Raw genomic sequence first — 22848 nt, forward strand, 5'->3', positions numbered from 1 at the left:
GGAGCCGAATCACAACTTCAGGGAACTGATTTCTAGTTGTGCTGAGAGTTACAGCGATGTCTGTATTTTTTTCATTTATTGAAACTAACAGAAACTTCAGTAAAATTAATTGGCAGTCACTGCTGGGAGCACCAGTCATGTGTGCTTTGACTCACCTTTTTGTTGCACCACCTTAATTTCTCCAGAAAAACCACAAAATTACAGTGCAGGAAAGATGCAGAGCAAGCATGGTTTCTATGAGCCATAGCAGCACCTCTCACTTTTTTTATTATTGTTATAATGCTTTTCTACTGTATTTGAGCACTCAAAATGAATGCACCAAGAGCTACCTGGTATTTAGTATTTTACCCAAGGATATTTCCCCATGCAGGCTGGAGGAGCCCACTTTACCTCCTGAGCTACAGCCGCCCCAACTGGTGATGATGGTGCAGCGTGATCTTTTGCACACTTGTCTAAAATCTCATACAAGTGCTACTCAGCGTTGCACTAGAGACAAAGGACAAGCCTTTTTGGGGGTGTTTTACTCCTACACTGTGTTGCAAACTCCTGCTCCTGCACAAGACATAACCAGAACAAAGACATAAACAATAAGAGCGCAGACATGCATATAATATGTAAGGAGTTTTCCAACCATACTCCCACTATAAAGCACTGTATGAATTCATGTGTGATGGGGTGAATGAAGCTTGTGATTAAAAGAAAGTACTTTGAGTGCTCAGTCAGAGTAGTGACGTGCTATTTAAAGCCTGAATGTGTCTTTGCTTGAAATAGAAATGCATATGTTCCGGTAATTTTCTAATAACAGTTCAAGACGGAAGTGCTTAATTTGCCTAATTATGAAAATACCAAGCCACCAATAATTACAAGCACACAGTTAAAGGTCTTGGAGGTTTAAAACCCTTGCAACACGTCGAATAACGCTGTAATAAAGTGAGAGAACATTCCTTGGGAGGGCAGATTTTTGAGCTCTAATCCTGAACGAGACGGCTTCATGGCTTCATTGTGCAAAAAAAAAACCGCAGCAGCGACCAAATAAAACAGTAGAAATCTCTTTTATCCAACCACTAGGCCTAAAGGACTATCTCTCAAGTGTCTGACAGAGAGAAACTCGATGATTCATGAATCCAGCTACAGGTTGCTGAGCATGCAAACAATAGCGTGCACGCCCACTTAGAGCCGACCTTGTATGTTTTTCATGCTTATGTGGAAAGTTTAGAACTGCAGCAAAACAATAACAGAGCAAATCTCCAATCCCCTCGAACAGTTTCCCCTTTTTTGGGGATTTTGGGTTATTTCCTCGAAGCTACTGTATGATGTAATGCAGGGGCGCATGTTGCCTAAGCAGAGCGAGCATAAACAGGCATTTGTGAGGGAAAGGAGAACTGTCTTTGGTGGAAAATTTGCAGTTATTATATTCTGCTCTACCTTCAGATGTTTATCTCGATCGTTCAGCTGAATCATTTTGACAAAAACATCTCGTTCCCAGAAAATGATTTATCTGATGAAACAGAGTCTTTATTCCTAAACAAACCTCCTACATAGTCGGAGGATTGCAAGCGTCTTTGTCTCCAGCACACACATAACTAGCACACAAATATCAAAATGTAGTTTTTGTTTTTTTTAAAACAAGCGCAATATTTCATGTTTATAGATTTTTGTAGTTACATTTGTGGTTGTGTTAGAGGTGAAAAGTCAAACTTGTTCTTTAATCCCAGCCTTTTATTTCAAGCTACAGATGCCCCCGTGCATGTCAGCATGATGAGATGTGGGTTATTTCAAGTAAAATCAAAAGAAGCGATGTTTAAAACATCCAGCCGCCTCCATCTGCAGTCGTTAAAGCTAAAATCTATGAAGTATTAATCATTTATGCAGAAGAACTTCTCAGGGCTGCAGCTTGCATCGTTGCATGCTCTGAGTCTTCATCTACACCAGGGGTTGGGAACTCCAGGCCTCCAGGGCCGGTGTTCTGCAGGTTTGAGATGTGTCCTTGATCCAACACAGCTGATTTAAATGGCTAAACGACCTCCTCAACATGTCTTGAGGGCTGTATCCCAATTCAGGGTCTGCAGCCTTAAAGGCCGCGTTTTAAGGCCGATTACATCACAGCGACGCGACGAAGGCTGTCCCAATTCGAAGGCTGCTCGAAATGCGGCCCTCAAATGCGTCCTTCATTTCCCTGAATTTTAAGGACGTGGCGGTGTAGACTTCGTGGCCCAACATATCCCAGAATGCATAGCGCGGCGGTGGGTGTGGATAATTTTGCCGAAAAAAAACAGGATGAGGGGCGCCCGAAGAGTAAACTTTAAGTAAGTACTGAATATTATGTCACTTATTTATGTGCAAATGTTTAATAACAAAGAACATTAAAACATTCCTGTTGGCCACATGTCGGCAGAGTTATGTGACATTAGTGACGTTTGTACTAACTTGGTTTTAAAGCCTTTACTTTAAAATATACGCCGTTCAATAGCTGAGCTTAATCTGACAGAGAATGATCAAAGCTCATGTAGAAACAAACAAACAAATGAACAAAAGATTTTCTCCTTCATTTCTGTCAAACAAAGCTGTATGAAACGTTTCCAGCTGTTAGTATCATGGTTGCTAGGCAACCTGGGCAGCGCGACGGAGGCTAGACCGTCCCATTTCACAAGCCTCGCACTTCCGGCCTTAGCGGTCTTTAAGTACGCGGCCTTTGTGGACCGTTAAGGCTGCATACTTTAAGGCTGCAAAGCCTGAATTGGGATACAGCCCTCGAGGTTCTCCAGAGGCTGGTAATGAACTAATCGTTTGATTCAGGTGTGTTGATCCAGGGTGAGATCTAAAACCTGCAGGACACCGCCCCTTGAGACCAGGAGTTGGACACCCCCGATCTACACTGAGGAAAATATTTACGCCAGAATCTAAATAATTTCATTACATCCGTGTTATTTAGCTACATTTTAAAACATTAAATTTCATAGAATCTGGTCAAAATAAAATTTACTAGATTAGTATACATTCAGTTTATACCAAGCATATTTTCATTAATCGTTAATTATTTAAATACATAAACCTCTGATTTTCTATTGCAAAACGATTGCTTCATGTTTATGAGGGCAAGCATGCTGACACCTATCTCTGCTGTGCCCAAGACTTTTATAGGTTAATAAAAGCGGCCTATTTTAATATGATTATCGGCATTGATAAGCAGTGATGAGTATCTGATAGCCAGAAGATTTGGGACAAACAGACGCAGGGACAGCTTTTATAGCCCTGATCAAAACCTGATGACCCACACATACTTTTTTAACTCTGCACATGTTGTCTATATTTTATTCTATACATATGGTAATTATTTATTGTAATTTGATTGCCTTTCGTGTAGCAGTGATGTGGGAAAGTTCTCCAGTTTGACACTGTGACTGTGCAATGAAAATAAAGAGTTATACAGTTAGGACTACAATTTGTTAGGCAAAGATACAAAGTTTGTAGTTCTACCCCTGTACACCACTACAGATGTTGATCATGTGATTGAAGTGCAGACATCAGCTTTAATTCGGTTTAGTTTAAGTCACAGTCCCCCATCTTCAGAGGCTCCTAATTAATTGGACAACTGACTGATGACTGGTGAGGCCCGTTCCCTTGGTACTTCAAAAGAAAGTGACAAAGTTTTGAATTTGTGTTTTATAGCTTTTCACTTTAATTTCAAATATGAGGCCCCAAGAGAAGTCAGTTCAAGTGACGGAGGCTATCACTGAGCAGAAAAACAAACACAAACTTCTCAGAGAGATAGCAGAAACTTTAAGAGTTGCCTAATCAGCTGTCTGGTCCAACAGGCCTGAAAGACTACAGAAAGCAACTTAAGTCTATAATAAGACAAGAAAAACAACTTCACGATATCTAACCAGGCCAAGAATGCTCTCGAGGAGGCAGGTGAGTCGCTGTCAAGGTCTAAAATCAGAGGATTTACAACAATGTGCAAACAGGAAGCCAGCGTCGTCTGAAGCATACCGCATTACTGTCGAAGATGGAGGCGGCAGTGTTACGGTGTGGGCACGTGTGGCTGCCGGGGGAACGGGGTTACTGGTGTTTCTCGATGACATGAGTGCTGATAGAATATTTAAAATGAGGTTAGTTTGTCCAGACTCCAAAATTGCTGTAATTACTAAAGACCTTTGAAAAAACAACAACAAAAAAAGAAAAAAACACTTCAATTAAAGCTAAAAGCCTGCACTTTGGTCACACGTGACTGTTGTGCTGTACAGAGGCAAAAAAGAAAAAGTCCAACAAATTATGGAGCTAACCGTACGTCAGACATCGAGTTCAAAGGATACATTTCAAAATAAGACATGCTTTCTGGGCGGTGTTGACTATTGCTACGCTGCAGCGTTAAAGAAAAATTGGGCAATTTTGATAAAGTTGCCCAAGTCAAAAATCTGCATGACGATTTATTGCATTACACTAAATGATTACCGACAGCCTACTTAACCTCTCACTCTTCAAACAGCACATCTGCAAACATTCATTGTATTATCCTTCCTACTCTCTTCCTCCCACCAGCCTTACAGGACTCACTGCCTTGCGACCTTTGGCCTGACAGGCCATAATGTTCCCCTACTGTTTTTCCAGCAGGTGTACTTCCATCTCTTAATCTCCTCATTGTGTTCCAAGTCCTGAACAACCTATTTCCTTAATTGCCAGACTTGATCTGGATTACAGTGAGGGCCACCAGGACCATCAGGAGGGTTTAGGTTGGGGTGAGAGGTGCGCGTGGGTGTCCCAATCTCCAGCGATCTATCCAGCTAGCACTGGATAAACAAAATGAATATGGTCAGGCCCACGCAGGTTCTGATGCTGTGCTGTCTAACAAAGGGGGTGACATTGGTTGGTTTTGTGAATCTGGCTTTTAAAAGCTGAGGATGTTAGCATGTAGGAGGCAAAGAGGGTCTTGCAGGAAGACTCAGTTCAATACTGTGCCACCAAGAACTGGGGCACATTTAATCTGAAAATCTGCTGCGGTTTCCAGGATGAATGACATGTTTCCTTGAATGAGTGTGCACCCTGCTGTGCAGGAGCATCGCAAAAGCAATTTCGATGTACATTTTCTATCAGAATGTGATTGTGTTGAAGCCTACTTAATGAATCAGCTACGTCAGCTGCACCAGAGTGTGCTACTGGGGCATAGCGGACTTTTAACGTTCGACTACCTTTGGAGCATTAACAGCATTCACTTTGTTACAGATGTTTTAATATTGTCTGATTAAAAATGAGATTATTGGTGTTAACTGTCCTGAGTGCAGGTCATTTGATTTCACTGTGAATACATGTGCTGGAATGACGATAAAACCTTGAGTCGTGAATCTGGGACTCTCCACCAATTGCTCTTAGAACTGAATAAGCTTCTTGGATGAGAGGTGAAACCGATGACTGTAGAAAACAGCAGAAAAAATCTTTTATACAGTCATTGGGTGAAAGGTCTTGAAGAAACTTAAAGAAATCCAGACACTTTTCTTTCCAAGCTCCTTAGACTACGATGACTTGGATGACTGAGAATCTTCACAGACATCTTTAGTCGTGAATCTTCTTGCTCCTAATTACAGAAGTTCCAGTGTTTCTAAAAACGATCTCTCAAAGGAAAATGTCTTGATGTGTGAAGAGCACAAGAAACAGCACAAAGCTGCTGCCTGGAAGGACAAAACTGCGCCAATGTTTCATTTTTATTAGGGATGCACCGATACCGATACTGGTATCGGGTATCGGGGCCGATACTGTAAAAAGTGTGTGTACTCATACTCGTAAAAGTTAACCGATACCATGAACCGATACTAACTTATTTCATTAATCAGAGGGTGGCTTGTCATTTCTGTTGTAGTTTTTTAGATTGGCCACTAGGGGGACATCCCGCGCTAAACAGGCACAGGGTTAGACGAGTCAGACTGGCAGCTCCAGATGAAAAAAGAGAAACTGGAGGCTGCTGTAGCTAGGCTAAACAAAATGTCAGCAGTGTCGACCAGAACAGCCAACTTTTTGGTTTTGGAAAAGCGAAGAAAAATGTCAAGAGAAAATCCACGGGCAGTTAAAATAACAGAGGCTCTGACTCATTTTATCGCTCTGGATGACCAGCCAATGCCAGTCGTGGAAAACAGGATTGCACCGTCTTCTCAGCATACTCGAGCTGTGATATGAAATATAATAAATAAACAGAAGTGTTTATTTATTATTCTGAAAGCTCGTGACAGTGCCAATAGTTCAGTGATATTTTGTTAAATTACAATATGGAGACTCCGCAATAATTTAACAGAAGTGCTTATTTTTCACTTGAAATATTTTTGTGGTCATTTTTATTAAGGTTTTATTTTTAATCGGCAGAGAATAAAATAAAATTTCAATTCATTGCATTTGTGTGTGTGTGTGTGGTAGAAGTATCGGTTTTTGTACTCTGTATCGGCAAGTACTCAGATCCAAGTATCGGTATCATATCGGTTTGAAAAAATTGGTATCGTTGCATCCCTAATTTTTATGTATCTTTAAATAAATAAAAAAAATAGACAAAGAACATTAAATAATCAGATAAAACAGCTTAAACAAAAGTGTGACTTCTTGCTGTTTGCTAACACTGACACCAGATCAATAATCCTGCAGAAACTAATGTGTTTCCCCTACAGCAGCTACGCCTATTATTTTATTTATTTGTTGCCAGATTAAAGCGAGGGCGGTCTTCACGGCAGGTAAATGCCTGCAAAATTTTCAAAAGATGAATCATTTTGAAATTTGAATGTGACACAGCAGAGAAAGCTCTCATTACAGAGACAGCCTGCAGAAAACCTGCGGTGAAGCTGGAGGACCTGAGCAGTGGAAGTCTGTTCCTGTGCCTTTAGATGAGAAGGTGGTATATGGGTAAATCACGGGCGAGTGCCAGCATGTGTGTGTCTGTGTCATCTGTTAATACTCGAAACAAACCTGAGGACAGCAACAGAGTTTTGACTTAACTTATTCAACAACTTTTCCCACCGTACTTACTTGCCAGCTTTCATCGATTTGGAAGAGTGCCATGATGTAATTCTACATAAACTTCACTGTTCGGACTCGTCTTCTCTCTTGCCCGAGGACCTCTCGCGGCGACAATGCCAAGTCTTTTATTTCCCCTCATCCAGCAGCTCTCCAGCGCCATCTGTGTCAGACTGACGTAATGACGCCCCTGAGCTGCTGCAATAAACACTTACAACCACAAGGTGTCATCGTTGAGCAGTAAAAGCACTTTCTTGCTTTCTCTGTGTGTGTTTAAATATCTATTCATATATAAACTGGGATGGTTTAAAAAGGCTATTAAGAGATTATAATAAAATAAAAAATACATCAATAAAAGAAGAGATAAATCAGATTTAAAAAGAGAAGAATAACTAAATGGATTAAGAAAAATTAAATTAAAAAAACAAAGAAGAATGCTGCTCACACATATAGCGGTCAACCCACAGATGATGAAGGGAAATGGAGGTCTTGTTAAATCCTATTACTTGGCCCGAGTGTGCAACATTATGGCTCCATAAATCAAAAAGCAATTAAAAGATCCAGCAGAGTAAAATCAAAGATCACTGGTGCCAAATGAACTCCCTCACACGCACAGACATACACACAAAGCGATATATGCTGCAGTGGCGCTCCCCATTTACTATTGTTTTGACTTGCAAATGACAGCTGCTCTTTTAAGAAGACTTGCATTGTGGCTGTGCGTTGTGTGGGTGAGTGGGTGGGTAGTGGTTTGCGGGTAGGTACCGTGCAGATATGTGTAACTGTATTCATATACGACAGTGGGTGGGGTTTTCAAAGCGTTAACCAGGTGTTGCAAATGTGTCCCCAGAGCTTAGGGTTAGGGTCCAGCAGCTCACCAGGAGCCAAGCTGTCATAAATGGACACTTTCAGGAGTGTGTCCACCTGACCGAAGGCATTTGTGCATAAATGTTTACTGCTGTGTTAGTCAAATGAGCATGAAAATAATGCAAACAAAACATCCACAAGTGGCGACTCAGTTTTGCTCTCTAGGATTTCACCTTGTGGTTTCTGTCTTCTAAAAAAAGCCACTCAGGAGCTGCTCTGAAGTGCATCAACTGGAGTTTTTTGAGCTCAACTTGAGTTTCGCAGTGTTTTGAACCTGTTTCTTCTCCACCATCAACACAATGACAGTCAATGAGCCCCCAACTTCAGAATAGACCTCATCAGCTCATCTCAGGATGATGCTTATTTGCCTTAAACTGGGTTTTTATGAAGCCAAGTTTCTTCTAACAATCTGCTCCTTGCACACGGATGTTGTGCCTGAGCTGACCACATGGCCTTACAACCACACTACATCCCACCTGCACACAGACTGAGCTCATTATTCAAAATCCACCACCGTAACAGTGTTCGTCTGACAGAAAATAAAGAAATTATAACAGCTCCAATTTAAACCGGCTTGTTTTTTGACTAAAAGAAACATATGTCTTTGTGATTGTTTCAAAGATGCCGTAAAAACTGCACATTTATTGGCTTTGAAGATCATTTCCTTTCCCATTGCTCTTTTACAATGGCAGTAGCATGTTTCGATGTGCAGCGCACTCAGCTGTGGGTAATGATATCTGTGTGTTTCCCCCACGAAGTCATAATGTTTCACAGTTACCTCACATTAAGATCTATTCTTTCTTCAACAACACTAATGTGCCACTGGTGAATAAAACCCTCAAGAATCTCACTATTTTCAATCTGAGCAAGTAGGAAGATAAACAGAGAGATAACAGCACCACCTACAGAATCTCAGAGAGAAAATTCAAAGAGAGAGCCACAAAGTTTGGATAAGGAACAGGTGACTTTTTCATAGTGCAGGGCAGAAAGAGCCAAGAGGTGTGACTTGAAGGAACAGAGCGAGGAGCATCATGCGTGCCTCTGTACATCCCAAGACCTACAGCATGTCTAAGTCGCAATATATGAAATGATATTTCTTACTTACACTTTCGAAAATTCAGATAGATAAACCTGCCACAGGCACGTTTATCTATCTGACCGCTCATGAGTGCGCTTCACTCTGTGCGACCTGCGTACGACTGAAGGTGTCTTCAAAACAATACTAAAATGAACAAGGAGCTGCGATCGTCATAAGAAGCTAACACAGAACAAAAAATGATCCGAGGATGAAAATAACCCTCCACAATGAGATTCAGATTCTCTTCATCCTTCACTATGAATCATGACTATTCATCTGAGCAGAACACTGGCGCTTTATATCCAGTCCATACCACAGAAGCACCAGTGAATGCAGAGCTGCATTTACAGTAGCGCGCTGCTGAAAGGCTGCTTCACTCAAAAATGCTGGATTATAAATACAAATAAAATCAGATTCATTCCTTTGTCTTTTTATTACCTTTTTATTTCAAGAAGACCAAAATATGGGTGCTGGAATATGAAGAAGAGTCTATCGAATCTTTATCGTCATTCCTAAGAACAAATAGGAAATTAAAGAAGGTTTTCTCCGGGTTTTTCTTTTCCTCTAACCTCTGCAGGCCAGTCCTTCTGGCCACATCATCGCCCTGGAGGTGGGTTTACACAAGGTAACTATCGCGTGTGTCGTGGACTACGGATCACGCGTATTTGCATGCCCACATTTTACAAGTGTCTTCACATGAGAAAACGTTTGTGTGCTGAGAATCCATTTGCATGTGTGCGTGCCGTCCACACCTACTGTCACGATCAGTGTACGTCCACTCAAGCTGGGTGGGTACCTGTGTGGAGATGTTACTGTAGCCATGAAATTTTCTATTTCAATTAACCAATAACTATGTTTAAACTTTAATTCTCCAGCTCTGCCCCGACCTCATTGGATAAAAACTTTATATTTAAAACATTTCTTGAAGGGAAATTCATCACATGCATCTATTAAAGAACCAATGAAAATGCTTCTGATGGCTCATCTGTCAGAGCTGTCCATGGGCTTTCTCAAATGGAGAGCATGTGCGCATCCACTGGTGAGTATCCATCGCCTCCTCAGTCTTGGCTGCTATTGATTTTCTATTGTCTGTGACAGCCGGGACCTGGTGAGCAGAGCAGAGACATTTTCTAGGAAAGGAGCTGCTCCGGCACTCCATCTTCTCTACCTGCTGCTGCTCAATATTTAATGCACTGCACCCGAGGTGCCCCAGGAAGGAATTCAAGTTAAAAACAAACAAAGAAGCTCAGTTTCCTTTTTAAACCATGTCTGTTAGGTTGGGGTTTGTTTCATGAACGCTTTAGCATTAAATCACCTCAGCATAACTCTTTACAGCTTAACAACCCAATGACAAACACACTGTATTTTTAAAAATGTGTGAATTGTGCACAAAAATCCAAGTTTGGGAAATTATTTTGTCCAAAACGCTGATTTATTCAGTGACTCTGAAACATCTTAACTAGTGCTATCAGCGTTAATCTTGTTGAAATGACATTAACGCCATAACCGTGTTAACGCAGCAAATCTCCATTTGTGAGTTAACGCAGATCACGGCGCTAATGCGTTAACGAGCTAACCACGCTAACACGTTGATGCCGTGCAGCCCCATGCACAGGGCGATCCGAGCTAACCTGCTATCGGAGATTTGCAGTTATGGCGTTAACGCCATTTTAACAAGATTAACGCTGACAGCACTAATCTTAACCTTTGAGAAATTTCATGTCCCATCCATCCATCTTCTGCTTATCCGGGCCAGGTTGCGGGGGGAGCAGCCTAAGCAGAGAAGCCCAGATCTCCTTCTCCTTGCCACCTCCTCCAGCTTCCTCCGGGGGAACACCAAAGCATTCCAAGGCCAGCTGAGAGATATAATCTCTCCAGCAAGTCCTGTCCTGGGTCTGCCCTGGGGCCTCCTCCCAGTGGGACATGCTCAGAACAGGTCATCTAAGAGACGCCCAGGATCCATCCTTGTCAGATGCCCGAACTAGCTCAACAGGCTCCTTTCAATATGTAGGAGCAGCGGTGTTACACTGAGCCCCTCCCGCATGCCCAAACGCCTCACCCTACCTCTAAGGGAGAGGCCAGCCACGCTTCAAAACAAATCTAATTTCCACCACTTGTATCCACGATCTCGTTTTTTCGGTCACTACCCACAGCTCGTGACCATAAGTGAGGGTACGTAGATCGATCAGTAAATTGAGAGCTTCGCTTTTACATTTAGCTCTCTCTTCACCATGACAGACCGGTACAACATCTACATCACTGCAGCCACAACAACAAACTGTCTGTCCCTGTCAGTCGTGAACAAGACCCTGAGATACTTAAACTCCTCCACTTGGGGAAGGAACTCGTTCCTGACTAGGGATGGGTATCATTTAGGTTTTATCCCATACCAGTACCAAACCGGTACTTTTGAAACGGTGCCGGTGCTTAAAGAATGAAGAACACAAACTTTGTCCAAAAACCTCTCATGTTTAACTGTTTTCCACTTTTTCTTTGGTCATTTTAGCCTTTTTGGCCAGGGGGAAGGGAGTATCTGCCATCAAACAAGAAGACAGCTATGCTTGATGTTTGCTAGTTCACCTTACATGCATTAATGTAATAACGTGGTTAGCCTACTCAACGTAAATTACACACGAACAACATTAAGCTACTCGCGCAGAGAAGAACAGCTGCTGGTGCATCATCATCCTCATCATTTCTGCTACACTGGCAGGGCTAGGGGCCAGGACTCTCCTCTTCGGGTTTTTGGGGGATGTTGCTAACTCCGGGTCCGATAACAGGCAACCCACCCGCAGTAGATGTGCACGGTGTGAGGTCTTGTAGCAAGCTATCAAATATGGTGCATTTCTCGGCTTTTAATAAAATGCTATACGTCGCCAGGTGTTTCATCAGATTCGAGGTGTTACCTCCTTTGACAGTATCACAGTATCAGCTTAAAGCACTTGTTGCAGCTGCTGAGTTTGCATCTTTTGCTGTGAAGTACAGCCAGACTTTGACCGCTTTGCCTTGGGCATTTTTAATTTGTAGCTCTGCTCTAAAAGAACATATGTACCCGAGCCCGCCTACTACGCTTGCAAAGGTAAAATGATTGGCTAGAATTCAAAGTGTATGACATCTCAGAGAAAATAAAGCACCGAAACGTGCGCTGCTTTTCGGTCTGGTTACTATCGTTTATGTCAGAAATACCGGTACCCATCCCTACACCTGACCCAGAGTGGGCACTCCACCCTTTTCCAGCTGAGGACCATGACCTCAGATTTGGAGGTGCTGATTCTCATCACCACTGCTTCACACTTGACTGCGACCGATTCCAGTGCAAGTTGGAGTCCTTCACCCGATGAAGCCAACAGAACCACATCATCTACGATTCTAAGACCACCCAAGTGGAAGCCTTCTGCCACTTGGCTATACCAAAAATTCTGTCCATAAAAATTATGAACAGAATCTGTGACAAACAGCAACCCTGGTGGAGTCCATCACCCACTGGAAACAAGTCCAACTTATTGCCGGCTATGCAGACCAAGCTCCTGCAACAGTTATATAAGGATCGAATGGCCTGTATCAACAGGCCAGACAACCCATACTTGAAGCACCTCCCATAGGATACTCAGGGGGACACGTTTGAATGCCTTCTCCAAGTCCACAAAACACATGTAGACTGGTTGGGCAAACTCTGATGCATCCTCAAGCATCCTCAAGAGAACAAGGAGCTGGTCCAGTGTTCCACAACCAGGATGAAAACCACACTGTTCCTCCTGCATCCGAGGTTCGACTAACAGATGGACTCTACTACTTTCATATGTATGAGTCAAAAATAGGTCCTTTTTTTCCCTGCTGCTACACAAGACAAAGACTGAACTGGGGTCATGAATAAATAATTTTGTTAAATTGTGGCGAAAAAAGGTTCTGAAATGAGTGCAGTTCAGGCTTCTCAAGACAAAGCAGAGCTACCTGCCGATTCTGCCGTGCAGGACTAAAGGTTGGTAACTTCTAACCCTATGTCCTCCTGCTCTAGTATTTATAATGTTACATTAAAAATAACTCGGCTCTTTGCATCGTAAACATGCTGGTGGTCACCGTTCATACATTTCTTCTTCTTTTGGCTGCTCCCTTTACTTCCTGCCTGGTATCTCCATAGTCAACACCATTTCTACAATACATCTATTATCCCTCCTCTAAAAATATCCAAACTATCTTAGCCTTGCCTCTCTAACTTTGTCTTCAGCATTGTTATCATTTATCTTTCAGTGCCATAGAGCTGCCTTGAAAACATGCAGTGGAGCAATTCATGGATATTTTTCTTCAATAAAAATACAGAGAGAACAGCATTTTTTTCTTTTACAATATCTTCAGGCTGTTTGAGTACAGTGAGCTCATTGTTGTGTTCAAGAAACCACATTGAGATGATCTGAGCTTTGTGACATGGTGCTTCATCCGTCAGAAGATGAGTGCACTGTACTAATAAAGGGATGAACACGATAGGAATATTCAGGTAGATTGTGGTGTTGAAAAGATACTCAGCTGGTACTTAAGGGCCCACAGTGTGCCCAGAACATATCTCAACACCCTGACACAACGCCGCTTGATAAAAGGCAGGATAGAGCCACGTTTTCACGTCCTTTACGCCAAATTCTGACCCTACCATCCGAATGTTGGAGCAGACCAGGTGAAGTTTTTCCAATCATCTGGTGTCTAATTCAGGAGAGTTCTTAACTGACAGGAATGGCACTTGGTGTGGTCTTCTGCTGCATGTCTACATGCCTAAATGCACTGAGTTCTGCCTTGTGATTGGCCGATTAGATATTTGCATTAAGGGGCAGTTGAACAGGTGTGCAAAACATCTGATAAAACCCTACATTGTCTGAAAGCATAATTGCCTTTTTTTATAAAGCAGGAGTGAACATGTTTGACCTGTTTTTTAAAACCAAAAGTTATTTTTGTCTTGTCCCATTAGTTTATCAAGAAGTACTCCACAAATATAAAAAAAGTATTTCTTTAAAGGCTTCTTCCTCGACCTGCATGTGCAGTCCATGACAGGGGTTATTGACCATGAACTTCCTTGTGGTGCAAAGTCCAGGTAATAAATAAATAAATGCAAAAAGGCTGTGCAGTGCAATTTGGCGCAGATATAATTATATCAACGCTGCCAAAGCGTTTGCTTCCGTGTACTCTGAACATGTCCTGCTTTTTTCAAAATGCCTCGACACAGCCTGTTTAACAGGATGCCACAGCACATTTGTTGAAATCAGGGCGTGCGCTACACTACAAGAAAACTCTCCAATCCAGTCTATTCATTTCAGTGAGAAAGTGAGACAAAAAACAAACTGCAACAACTTTATCCTGCTTTTATTCACTTCATCAGAGCATATAAAAAACTTTCCATTACAAACACTGATCCTTGAGAACTTTAAGTTCTGTCATGCTTGAAAAATAAGGAATGCATACATCTGCAAAAAGGAAAAGGAGTGGGGTGGCTGAGGTGGGCGGTGATATCCAGCTATGATGACAATGCTCTTGTCCAAAAAAGCAAACCTTTTCTAAGGCAAACAAGTAAGCTCTTTTCTGTATCTCCATGACTCATGTGTAAGCTGAGTGGTGTGGTTGTGAGTGGTACTATTTTGCCCAAGCAGAAGTGCAAAACAGAGGTGGCCATGGAAACTGTCGGCATCCAATGGGAGATGAGGATATGGGTGTGGCCTGACTGACAAGTCATTCTGCCCCGCTCAAGTCCTGTACCTTGGTCAATTAATAACTTTCTTCGCGCCCATTCTTCTGCAGGAAGAGGGAGAGAACGAGGATTAAGTAGACGTTTCTAGAAAGAGATAAGACTGTCATGTGCTGAAAAGACTCAGAATGAGGAAGCTGTGTATATGGCACACTTAAAAAATGCCCACAACGTAAAGAAAAGCCATTTTACCTACAGTTGTTTAATCTTTTTTCACATTAGTTTGAGTCTAAACGATTTATCTCCAGTTAGTGTTTTCAATTTGATATCCAAATCCTGCAATGGTTCCAAGTTCCTGGTGCATTTCACTTGAATCCCTCTGGGAAGTTTTTGGCACGCCAGCTTCCTAACAGATGTCATTTCACTGAGAGTCAAATTAATCTGGGCGGCAAATGCCACTTTCTCCTTTCACTCTTTGTCACTGAACAGGCTGGCTGACCTCTGTTTGTTTTTGTACACCTGCCAAATAGAGGTGGCCACCCAAGGTGCCTGAGCACATACTTTTAAGCTAGTTTGCGTAGAGCTGGAAGAGAAGACGAAACCCCAGGGAAGGGTTCCCTAAATGAAGATCACACACATATCACCAGAGTAGGAGGAGCAGAGCAGTCTTCTAATTTAAGCACACTGATCACAAGAGTGGCCTGATTATTAATGGTTTCCATGGAGCAAACACAAACAGATAGAAATACAAAACACAGCAGCCTCGTAGTCACAGATCTGACGCACGGCTGACATCATCCGTAGGTGTGTGACTGGCTGGAGCGCGTCCTTAACCAAACTGCTGCACCTGTAGAAGCTCAGCGTCCTCATCACCCCTATATTTGTGGTCATCAGAGCATGCTGGACAGATGCACACATGTGCACTCTGAACTCTTAAAAAAACACAGCTGTGTTTATTCCTTTTATTCCAACTGCCTCCCAAAGAACGAGCTTGTTTTATGTTTATTATTTATTTATGGTTTTTTCCCCCTTTGTTTTCAGTGGGTGCAATTACTGTGTGAGATGCTGTGAGGCTTTTCTTTTCTTTTTTTTTGAGCTAAACTTGCAAAGCAACACCGAATAAACAGTGAAATTGCAACAAAGAAATAGTTTTGAAAAAGGTTAAAGGACAGTTTTGGCCTGCCACCATAAAAATCCTACATTTACATACTTTGTGACAACTGTCATACTGCCACACTGTAAGAGCACTTCTAGAGAAGTAACACAGAATAAAATTATGAGCAACTTGCATAAAAAAGTAAATAAACGTGATTGCTCCGTATTCACTGGAATGCATTCTCGAGCATAAACCATGCTTAACGTGTAAACATTAGCCACATATATGGAAAAAAGCTTTTCCCTTTGACACAGTGCTAATGATGGCTGCCTCACATTATATTACGTTCATATTTTTCTCTTGGGATTACAGGTTTGACACATGCTCTACCCAACAGGTACAACAGGTTTTCTCTCGTGATCCTGAGAGCTTAAACAATGAAATAATTTTCAGTTACCTCTTTCTGTTTTCACCTGTGATCTTTTGAGAGTGCTTCTTCTAGCAGGTGTCATTCTGTATATGACACAGTAACTCAAATGACCAGTGTAGTTAACAGAGTCCAGGAAGAATTTTCTCAGATGCTTAACTGGACTGCGTAGCCATCACTGGAATGTTAAATCAAGAACTATAAAACTTTTAATGTAATAGTTAATATTAACAAAAAACACTAATCCAGTGTTTAAATAAAGAGATGGGTGCCAGCGTGTCTTAAATTATCAATATAAAGTGAAAAAAATAAACTGTGTAAAAACAAAATGCCTTTTTAAACTTTACAACGGAATAACTTACTATAGTCTAAGCTTTAAATGAGCCTTAAACCATTAAAATTCTCCTTTGCAAATGTAAACTTGTTTTTTAATCAAGTTTAAGGCCTTAAAAAATCTGGAAGATTGGCTAAATCTTTGATGCACTTGAGAAAAATACCGAGTTCCTTATTGCTGTCGCGATAAACCATGATATTCCTCCGCCGCTTCCTATATTATACAATGGGAGGAGAGACGAACAACGACTCGGGCGGAGTGATTTAGTCAGGACTACACCCAAGCGCCTGTCCGGTTGCAGCGGCTCCTTTTCGTTGCCTAGACCAGAAGAAAGCCAGGACGTAACGGTGCCGGGGGGGTTTTGCTTGCTGGAGGCCCGTGTAACCACCGATAAATACAGCTTTCTCACAGTTTCTTCGTCGTTCAAGAGGCGATCGTGACTTAGCTTACTTTTTTCACCTTAAAACTAATTTCACAAACATGTCCTGGCAAAGCTACGTGGACAACCTGATGGCCGATGGCAGCTGCCAGGACGCGGCCATTGTTGGGTATGCGGACGCCAAATATGTCTGGGCATCTTTTGTCGGCGGTACCTTTGCCAACATAACGGTACGTATGTGCTGTACGTCGGTATTCCTAGTTGTGTATGAGCATAATGCACATTTTTGCATGTCGCTTATATGTTTGTCTGCATGCCAGGCCTTGTTGAATGGGGGATAAGCGAAGCAGTGTGGGTACACATGGTATCCGGTGGTCACACATAGGATCCACTGGCATGTGTGCGCCGTTGCTTTTCAACCTGTCGCCTGCAATTGCCACCTTTCTTTTCCCGCTTTTATTGTACGTCTACTATCTTAACGCTTAAGCCATTTCCCCTTTTAAAATAACTGTGCAGCACCGAAGAGCTCAAGCTAGAGATCATCGTTGCCGCGAACTCGCGCTAAAGCGGCTAACTTGGCTGCTAACAGTAACTAGCCGCATTGGAAAAGCTACAGTAATATAAGAAAATTAAACGGCAGTCCTATAAAACTATTGTATCCTGAATTAGTCATTCGCATGTTTAAAAACTGCTTAGTAGTTTCGGCTACCATAAGCTTTTCCATGCAGACTAAGTCAGCGTTAGCAGTGATTAGCGAACTACACGGTTAGCTCAAATCGGGCCGGTCATCTCCCTCCCCACCACCATCATCCTCAGTCATTACTAGCTAACGCTAACGGCGCAGGGTTGGCGGCGCTCGCACGCATTCCTTACGTGCTGGCGTTCCGTTGGTACTTTTCAATTTTCCTATTCGGCTTCTGTGAATCTCTCCACCGCTACCGCCCATCATTTTTCCAAGATGGCGGACACGCTCCCAGTTTCTTATTCATTTTTGTCCATGGAAGCTAACCGAGACGTCTGGGCTCGGATCTCGTTTTTTTTCTCATTAGCATGCCACCCCGTGTTATGGACAGCATGCGTCGGATGCTCCTATTTTACAACAAATAAAACTCAGTCGACTGAAAGTAAAGCTAACTTGTTTAACAGACACATTCGGGGTTTTCCTTCATCCTCCATTTTGTCCGTTAAATTTATTTTGCCAGTCATCTGCGTTTTTATTCGGGACTCCTCCGGTTCCAACGTTAATATAACGAAGGTTTAGCAGTTCTAGCTGGCTATTATAAAATGAAAACCCCGCTCATGTGGCGGGGACTGTTGTTTCGTTATCTGAGGTTAACTGGGAGTGCCCACTCGGAGCTAAGGAACGGCAGCGTTTTTCCTTTTGAAATACAGCAGTTTCCTTAATGGACTTTTTAGCGTGTAATAGAAGCCTGCTTTTACCGGCTGTCAACCAGCATGCCCGGTGGTTACATTTGGTAAAAGGAATCCCCTTTTAATGAATACAGAAGGTTTTCAGGGGATCTGAAGTCGTTTTCATGTGGGGATGGCGGCTTTTCATTCCCGGTTGAAGTGACAAAATTAGCAACCCAGGCCTGGGCTTGTAGGTAGCCGCCATGCTATCGTTATCGTACGACGTGCTTTGAGTTTGCCGTTTTCCCTTCCTGACCGTGTGCCATGACTCTGCACTTCTGGACTCAAGGGGCAACGCCTTTTGTTCTGCAGTTCGCTCCAAATAAAGTAGTTTGAGCAAGAAAATGTATATATATTTTTTTACCTTACTGAGTTTCAAAGAAGACAAATAAGTTGTCCCCAAAAGTGAAATATTAGCAGCTTAACGTTTTCGTTATTGCGGCATGGTCGAGATTTCAGGACTTCTCCACCGGTAGTATAAAGGAGACTCTTTGAAACAGACCATGTGCTTTCATCTGCCCCGGGCTGGATGGTCTCTGTGTCAGTCTAAACACTGCCCTCTGTGCTAAGATGACTAATAAAAACCATTACACACTTTAAATAAATAAAAAAAACCCTTTCAACAAGACTTAATCTTTTAATACGCATCTCTTTTAGAGAGAAATGTTATTTAAACATCAATAATACAGTGTGGTTTGAAATTTGTTGACTGGGGTCGAGGGGGGGAAAAGGGCAATCTATCAAAGATGGAAACTATGACCTCATACATTTTTAATGACTGAATTGTAAGCCATATTAATTAAAATATCCCATTGGTATATTTTGGGCCTCTTGCAGAGTAATCTGTCGAACCAAATACTTCATGATAAGGGAAATTTGGCCTGGAGGTCTTCTGTAAAATACATTTTTATGTTGGTGCCTTAAATGGGTCCTGGTGCAGAACAAACTCTTAAGATGTACAGATTAGTTTAGGATATACTTCCTTTTAGATGTTGAAACCCCCATTAACTAGTCCAGCCAGCTCTGGACATCATGTGCATAAATTCAGTCATAGTTGAATGTTGTGCAGTAGTGGCAATAAATACTAATTCTACCCTCTTGTAATTTAAAAGCTGCAGATTAAACATGAATGCAAGCTCTGGGCACAAGGATTTCACAGACTAGAGTTGTGCACACTTGTGCATCTATCATTAGAACTATTTTACTACAATAAATTCCAAATTATTTCAGTATGTTTCTCAATTTATATATTAAGCAATGATGTTTTTGTTGTGGAGGGACAGCAGATTCTGAGCTGAGAGGAGGCTGGGCAATTAAACTTGAGGATGGAGCAGTTGTGAAATCTGGGCTGGTGCTGATGTGATGATCGTCTTGTGCCAGGGAAACACAGGAAATGAGTAACTTGGATTTCTTGCACCAATTTTTAAAACTGCCATCAAAATTTGATCGAAGACAACAGATTAACACTGGACAATGCAGCCATCAGCCAAATAATTTGAAACACTGGTGTCTGCTCAGGCTTTCACTGTGTGTGTGTGTGTGTGTGTGTGTGTGTGTGTGTGTGTGTACCTAATTAAGTTAACTTGCTCAATCTTGAGGCTTCACAGCACCCACATTATGGAGCAATACATGTGTTTAAATTGTGTTTGTGGAGAAACCCTCAAGTGTCTCCACATAAGCAATATTCTGCATTGATCTTAACAAGGATGTACCTGACCTCCTGATCTCTGTGCTTCCTCCTAGCTTGAAGAAATTGATGTGTTAGTAGGAAAGGACCGAGAGGGATTCTTCACCAGTGGGCTGACCTTGGGCAATAAAAAGTGCTCCGTAATCAGAGACAGCCTCCAAATTGACAACGACTGGACAATGGACATCCGAACAAAGAGTCAAGGAGGAGAGCCCACATACAATGTTTCTGTAGGCAGAGCAGCCAAAGGTAAGCATCAGGTATACTGCTGTTAGCAGCATAAATCTTGAGTAGTTACACAGTAACCTGCTTTGAGTTTGACCATTTTAGTTTAGCTGTTTATTTTTGCTTTTAAAACGATATTATTGTCTTGTGCAAGCATGTGGGGTAGATGTTGACTGCACCTTTCCTCAATATATGACAGATGGGTGTAAAATGTCTGGATATTACTTTCAGTGACGGTCGATAACGGGCCGCAGTTGCTTCCATGTAGAAATGCATATTCAGGTTGTTTGAGCTCAGGAAGTTCATATTCAGAGATTATTGCTATGACTATTATCCAAGAATGAGTTTATTTCCCCGCTATAGTTGTATTGCAGTTTAATTGGTATGGTTTACCTTTAACACTTTAAGACTAAGCAGCTTACAAATGAGAAAATCATAATCAGTTATGGTTTAGTAAAGTGTATGTTTACCTTTTTTGATATGTGAATTTAATCATTTTGCCTCCAGTTTATTCAGAACTTCTTACAGCTGCCAAAAATCGGAACAATTAAAGGGTATCATTTCTTTGTGGAAATGGTTATAAACTAGATCAATTCTTAAGCTTCAGCCTTAAATGTGTGACCATCAGTAGGTTAAATTTAAAGGGTTTTTAAAATGTATTTCTTGTCATGGGTCACAACCTTGATAATATTTCAGTAAGCCAAAGTTGAGTCTTTAAGGACTTGCCTGAGAGTTGTCAGTTTTCATGTTGCCTGTGTGGGCCCCGATGTCCTGTCCTGCCCAGTTCATGCCACAAGGTACGCTAGCTAACAGAGACTGCATCAGCAGTTTCTGGGCTCACTTTTGGGATCAGGATTTCTGGGAAATCCTTTCTGGAATGCATGCATCTTCCTCCTTTCTGGTTTAACACCCCCCCTCCCTTTCCTTCAAATTCACAACCTGTTTTTCCCACTCGCTTCCACTCTGTCCTAGTACTTGAGGCACATGAGGGTTTTTTTTTTTTAAACACATGTATTGAGGAGAGGTATGCCAAGCATGCTGCTGCATTAGTGATGGTTAATAGTTCCTAACTTCACTTTCTTGTTCTTTGCTGCTGTCATGGCGCATAATGACACATTAAACAGACTGATAGGAGCAGAAACAGCCATGAAATGCTAGGCTTTGTGTGCCCCACCCTCTTGGCCAAACAGCAGGTATTATTTGGATATTTTACTCATGTAACTAAAATGGACATAGAAGCTACTCTTGCAGCCATTTGACCTGGTAAACAAAGACTGACTCCCATCAGTGGCTAAAACACTGACTAGATTTTTCACACAGTGCATCAGAAAAAGTTTTCCAAAGAAGTTTGGAAGATAAACTTCAGCCTCTCTGCATTGAATTTGTTCATCACTGTAAAGGGACTTTGGACTAGTTTCAGAGTTCTGTGGTCTACGTTTAGCAGTTTAAAGTGTAGTAAAGCCTTGATCTGGCTTTTAGCTCCTGTTAAACCACAGCATGCTGGGAAAGCAGTGTCCTCTTAATAGTTTCTAAAATAATAAACGATGCATTGAGTCTTTGTGGCAGTTTGCTATTGCAGTGGACTCTGTGCTAACTCCAGCTCTGTGCCTCTGCTTGTTTGGGCATCACAGAACTGACGACAAGGCTTTGCATGCATCCTTCACGTTTATTTTCCTGTTGCACTTACTGTCTTCCTAACTGTAACGTGACCTGTCGCCACCAGCAGCACCGATAAGAAAATGAATGTTGGAGCTCTGCACAGCCTTCAGAGTTGAAGGCACCGCTCTGCTTTCTGTGCCATTGTCTTCCTTTTGTAGCCGTCTCGTCTGCCTTTGCCGCTTTAGCTCTGTGCTCTTCTTCTTTTCATTGTGTGATCTCCGCACCTTCTCTAAATGTCCCTTCTCTGTCTCTTTTCTTTCAGTCTTGGTCTTGGTAATGGGCAAAGAAGGGGTCCATGGAGGCGGATTGAATAAGAAGGCATACTCGATGGCAAAATACTTGAGGGATTCAGGGTTTTAGTTTAGTTTTGATGTAGCTTATGCAGTGTAGGGTTAAAAAAAACAAATAAAAAAAAAAAAAAAAAAACAAAGGAAAATTTAAAAAAAAAAAAAGCATAAAATTTTTGGGGAAAAAACAAAGCAAAAAAAAAAATCTGTTCTATCTAATGTTGAGCCCATGTTTCCCCCTCGCGTCCCCGAACGGTCCCGTTTAAACAACCCCAGGAGCATTTCTAAACGGCACAGGGTTCGAGCTCTGTCCCCATATTTGGCCGAGATGGCATTGAGTGTTATTCTTTTTCCAGCCCTGCAATCAACATGCCTGTTCATTTTATTTTGTTTCTTTTCCTTTGTGTACTCCAGCATTGGTTATTGTCATGGGGAAGGAAGGTGTCCATGGAGGGCAGCTCAACAAGAAAGCATTTCAGATGTCTGAGTACCTGAGGAAGTCCGGATACTAAAGCAGCCTGTACCCAGCTACCTAGCAGCTCACCCTTACCACCCTGTTGCATTTCACACTACTTCCAGTCCTAGTTTGTAGTTTTTGTTTTTCTGCCTTCTCTTCTCCCCATTTGTTATCTGTCTTTGCTGTGTGGGTTTTTTTTTTTTTTTTTTTTTGTCATTACCCCAACCCACTCATCACCCCCCCCCCCCCCCCCCTCCCCCTCAAAGCACTTGCTCTGTGTACTCTTTAAT

At 42.0% G+C, this 22848-nt stretch overlaps 1 protein-coding gene across 2 annotated transcripts; it reads left to right on the forward strand.

The window, feature by feature from the left end:
• The first annotated feature begins 16744 nt into the window (after positions 1 to 16744).
• Positions 16745 to 22764, forward strand: LOC102788235 (profilin-2-like). 2 transcript variants are annotated; one of them, XM_006791969.3, is made up of 3 exons: positions 16745 to 17063; positions 19987 to 20179; positions 22077 to 22509. In XM_006791969.3, the coding sequence occupies exons 1-3, from the start codon at positions 16935 to 16937 to the stop codon at positions 22172 to 22174; spliced, it is 420 nt and encodes a 139-aa protein (XP_006792032.1). In that variant the 5' UTR covers positions 16745 to 16934; the 3' UTR covers positions 22175 to 22509. The 2 variants fall into 2 exon arrangements, with proteins under 2 accessions (XP_006792032.1, XP_006792031.1); XM_006791968.3 differs by lacking the exon at positions 22077 to 22509 and adding an exon at positions 22516 to 22764 and having other exon boundaries at positions 16747 to 17063.
• The last annotated feature ends 84 nt before the right edge of the window (positions 22765 to 22848 follow it).

This window comes from Neolamprologus brichardi, chromosome 15 (genome assembly GCF_056152115.1).
Source record: "Neolamprologus brichardi isolate AB-2024 chromosome 15, ASM5615211v1, whole genome shotgun sequence".
NCBI classification, from domain to species: Eukaryota; Metazoa; Chordata; class Actinopteri; order Cichliformes; family Cichlidae; genus Neolamprologus; species Neolamprologus brichardi.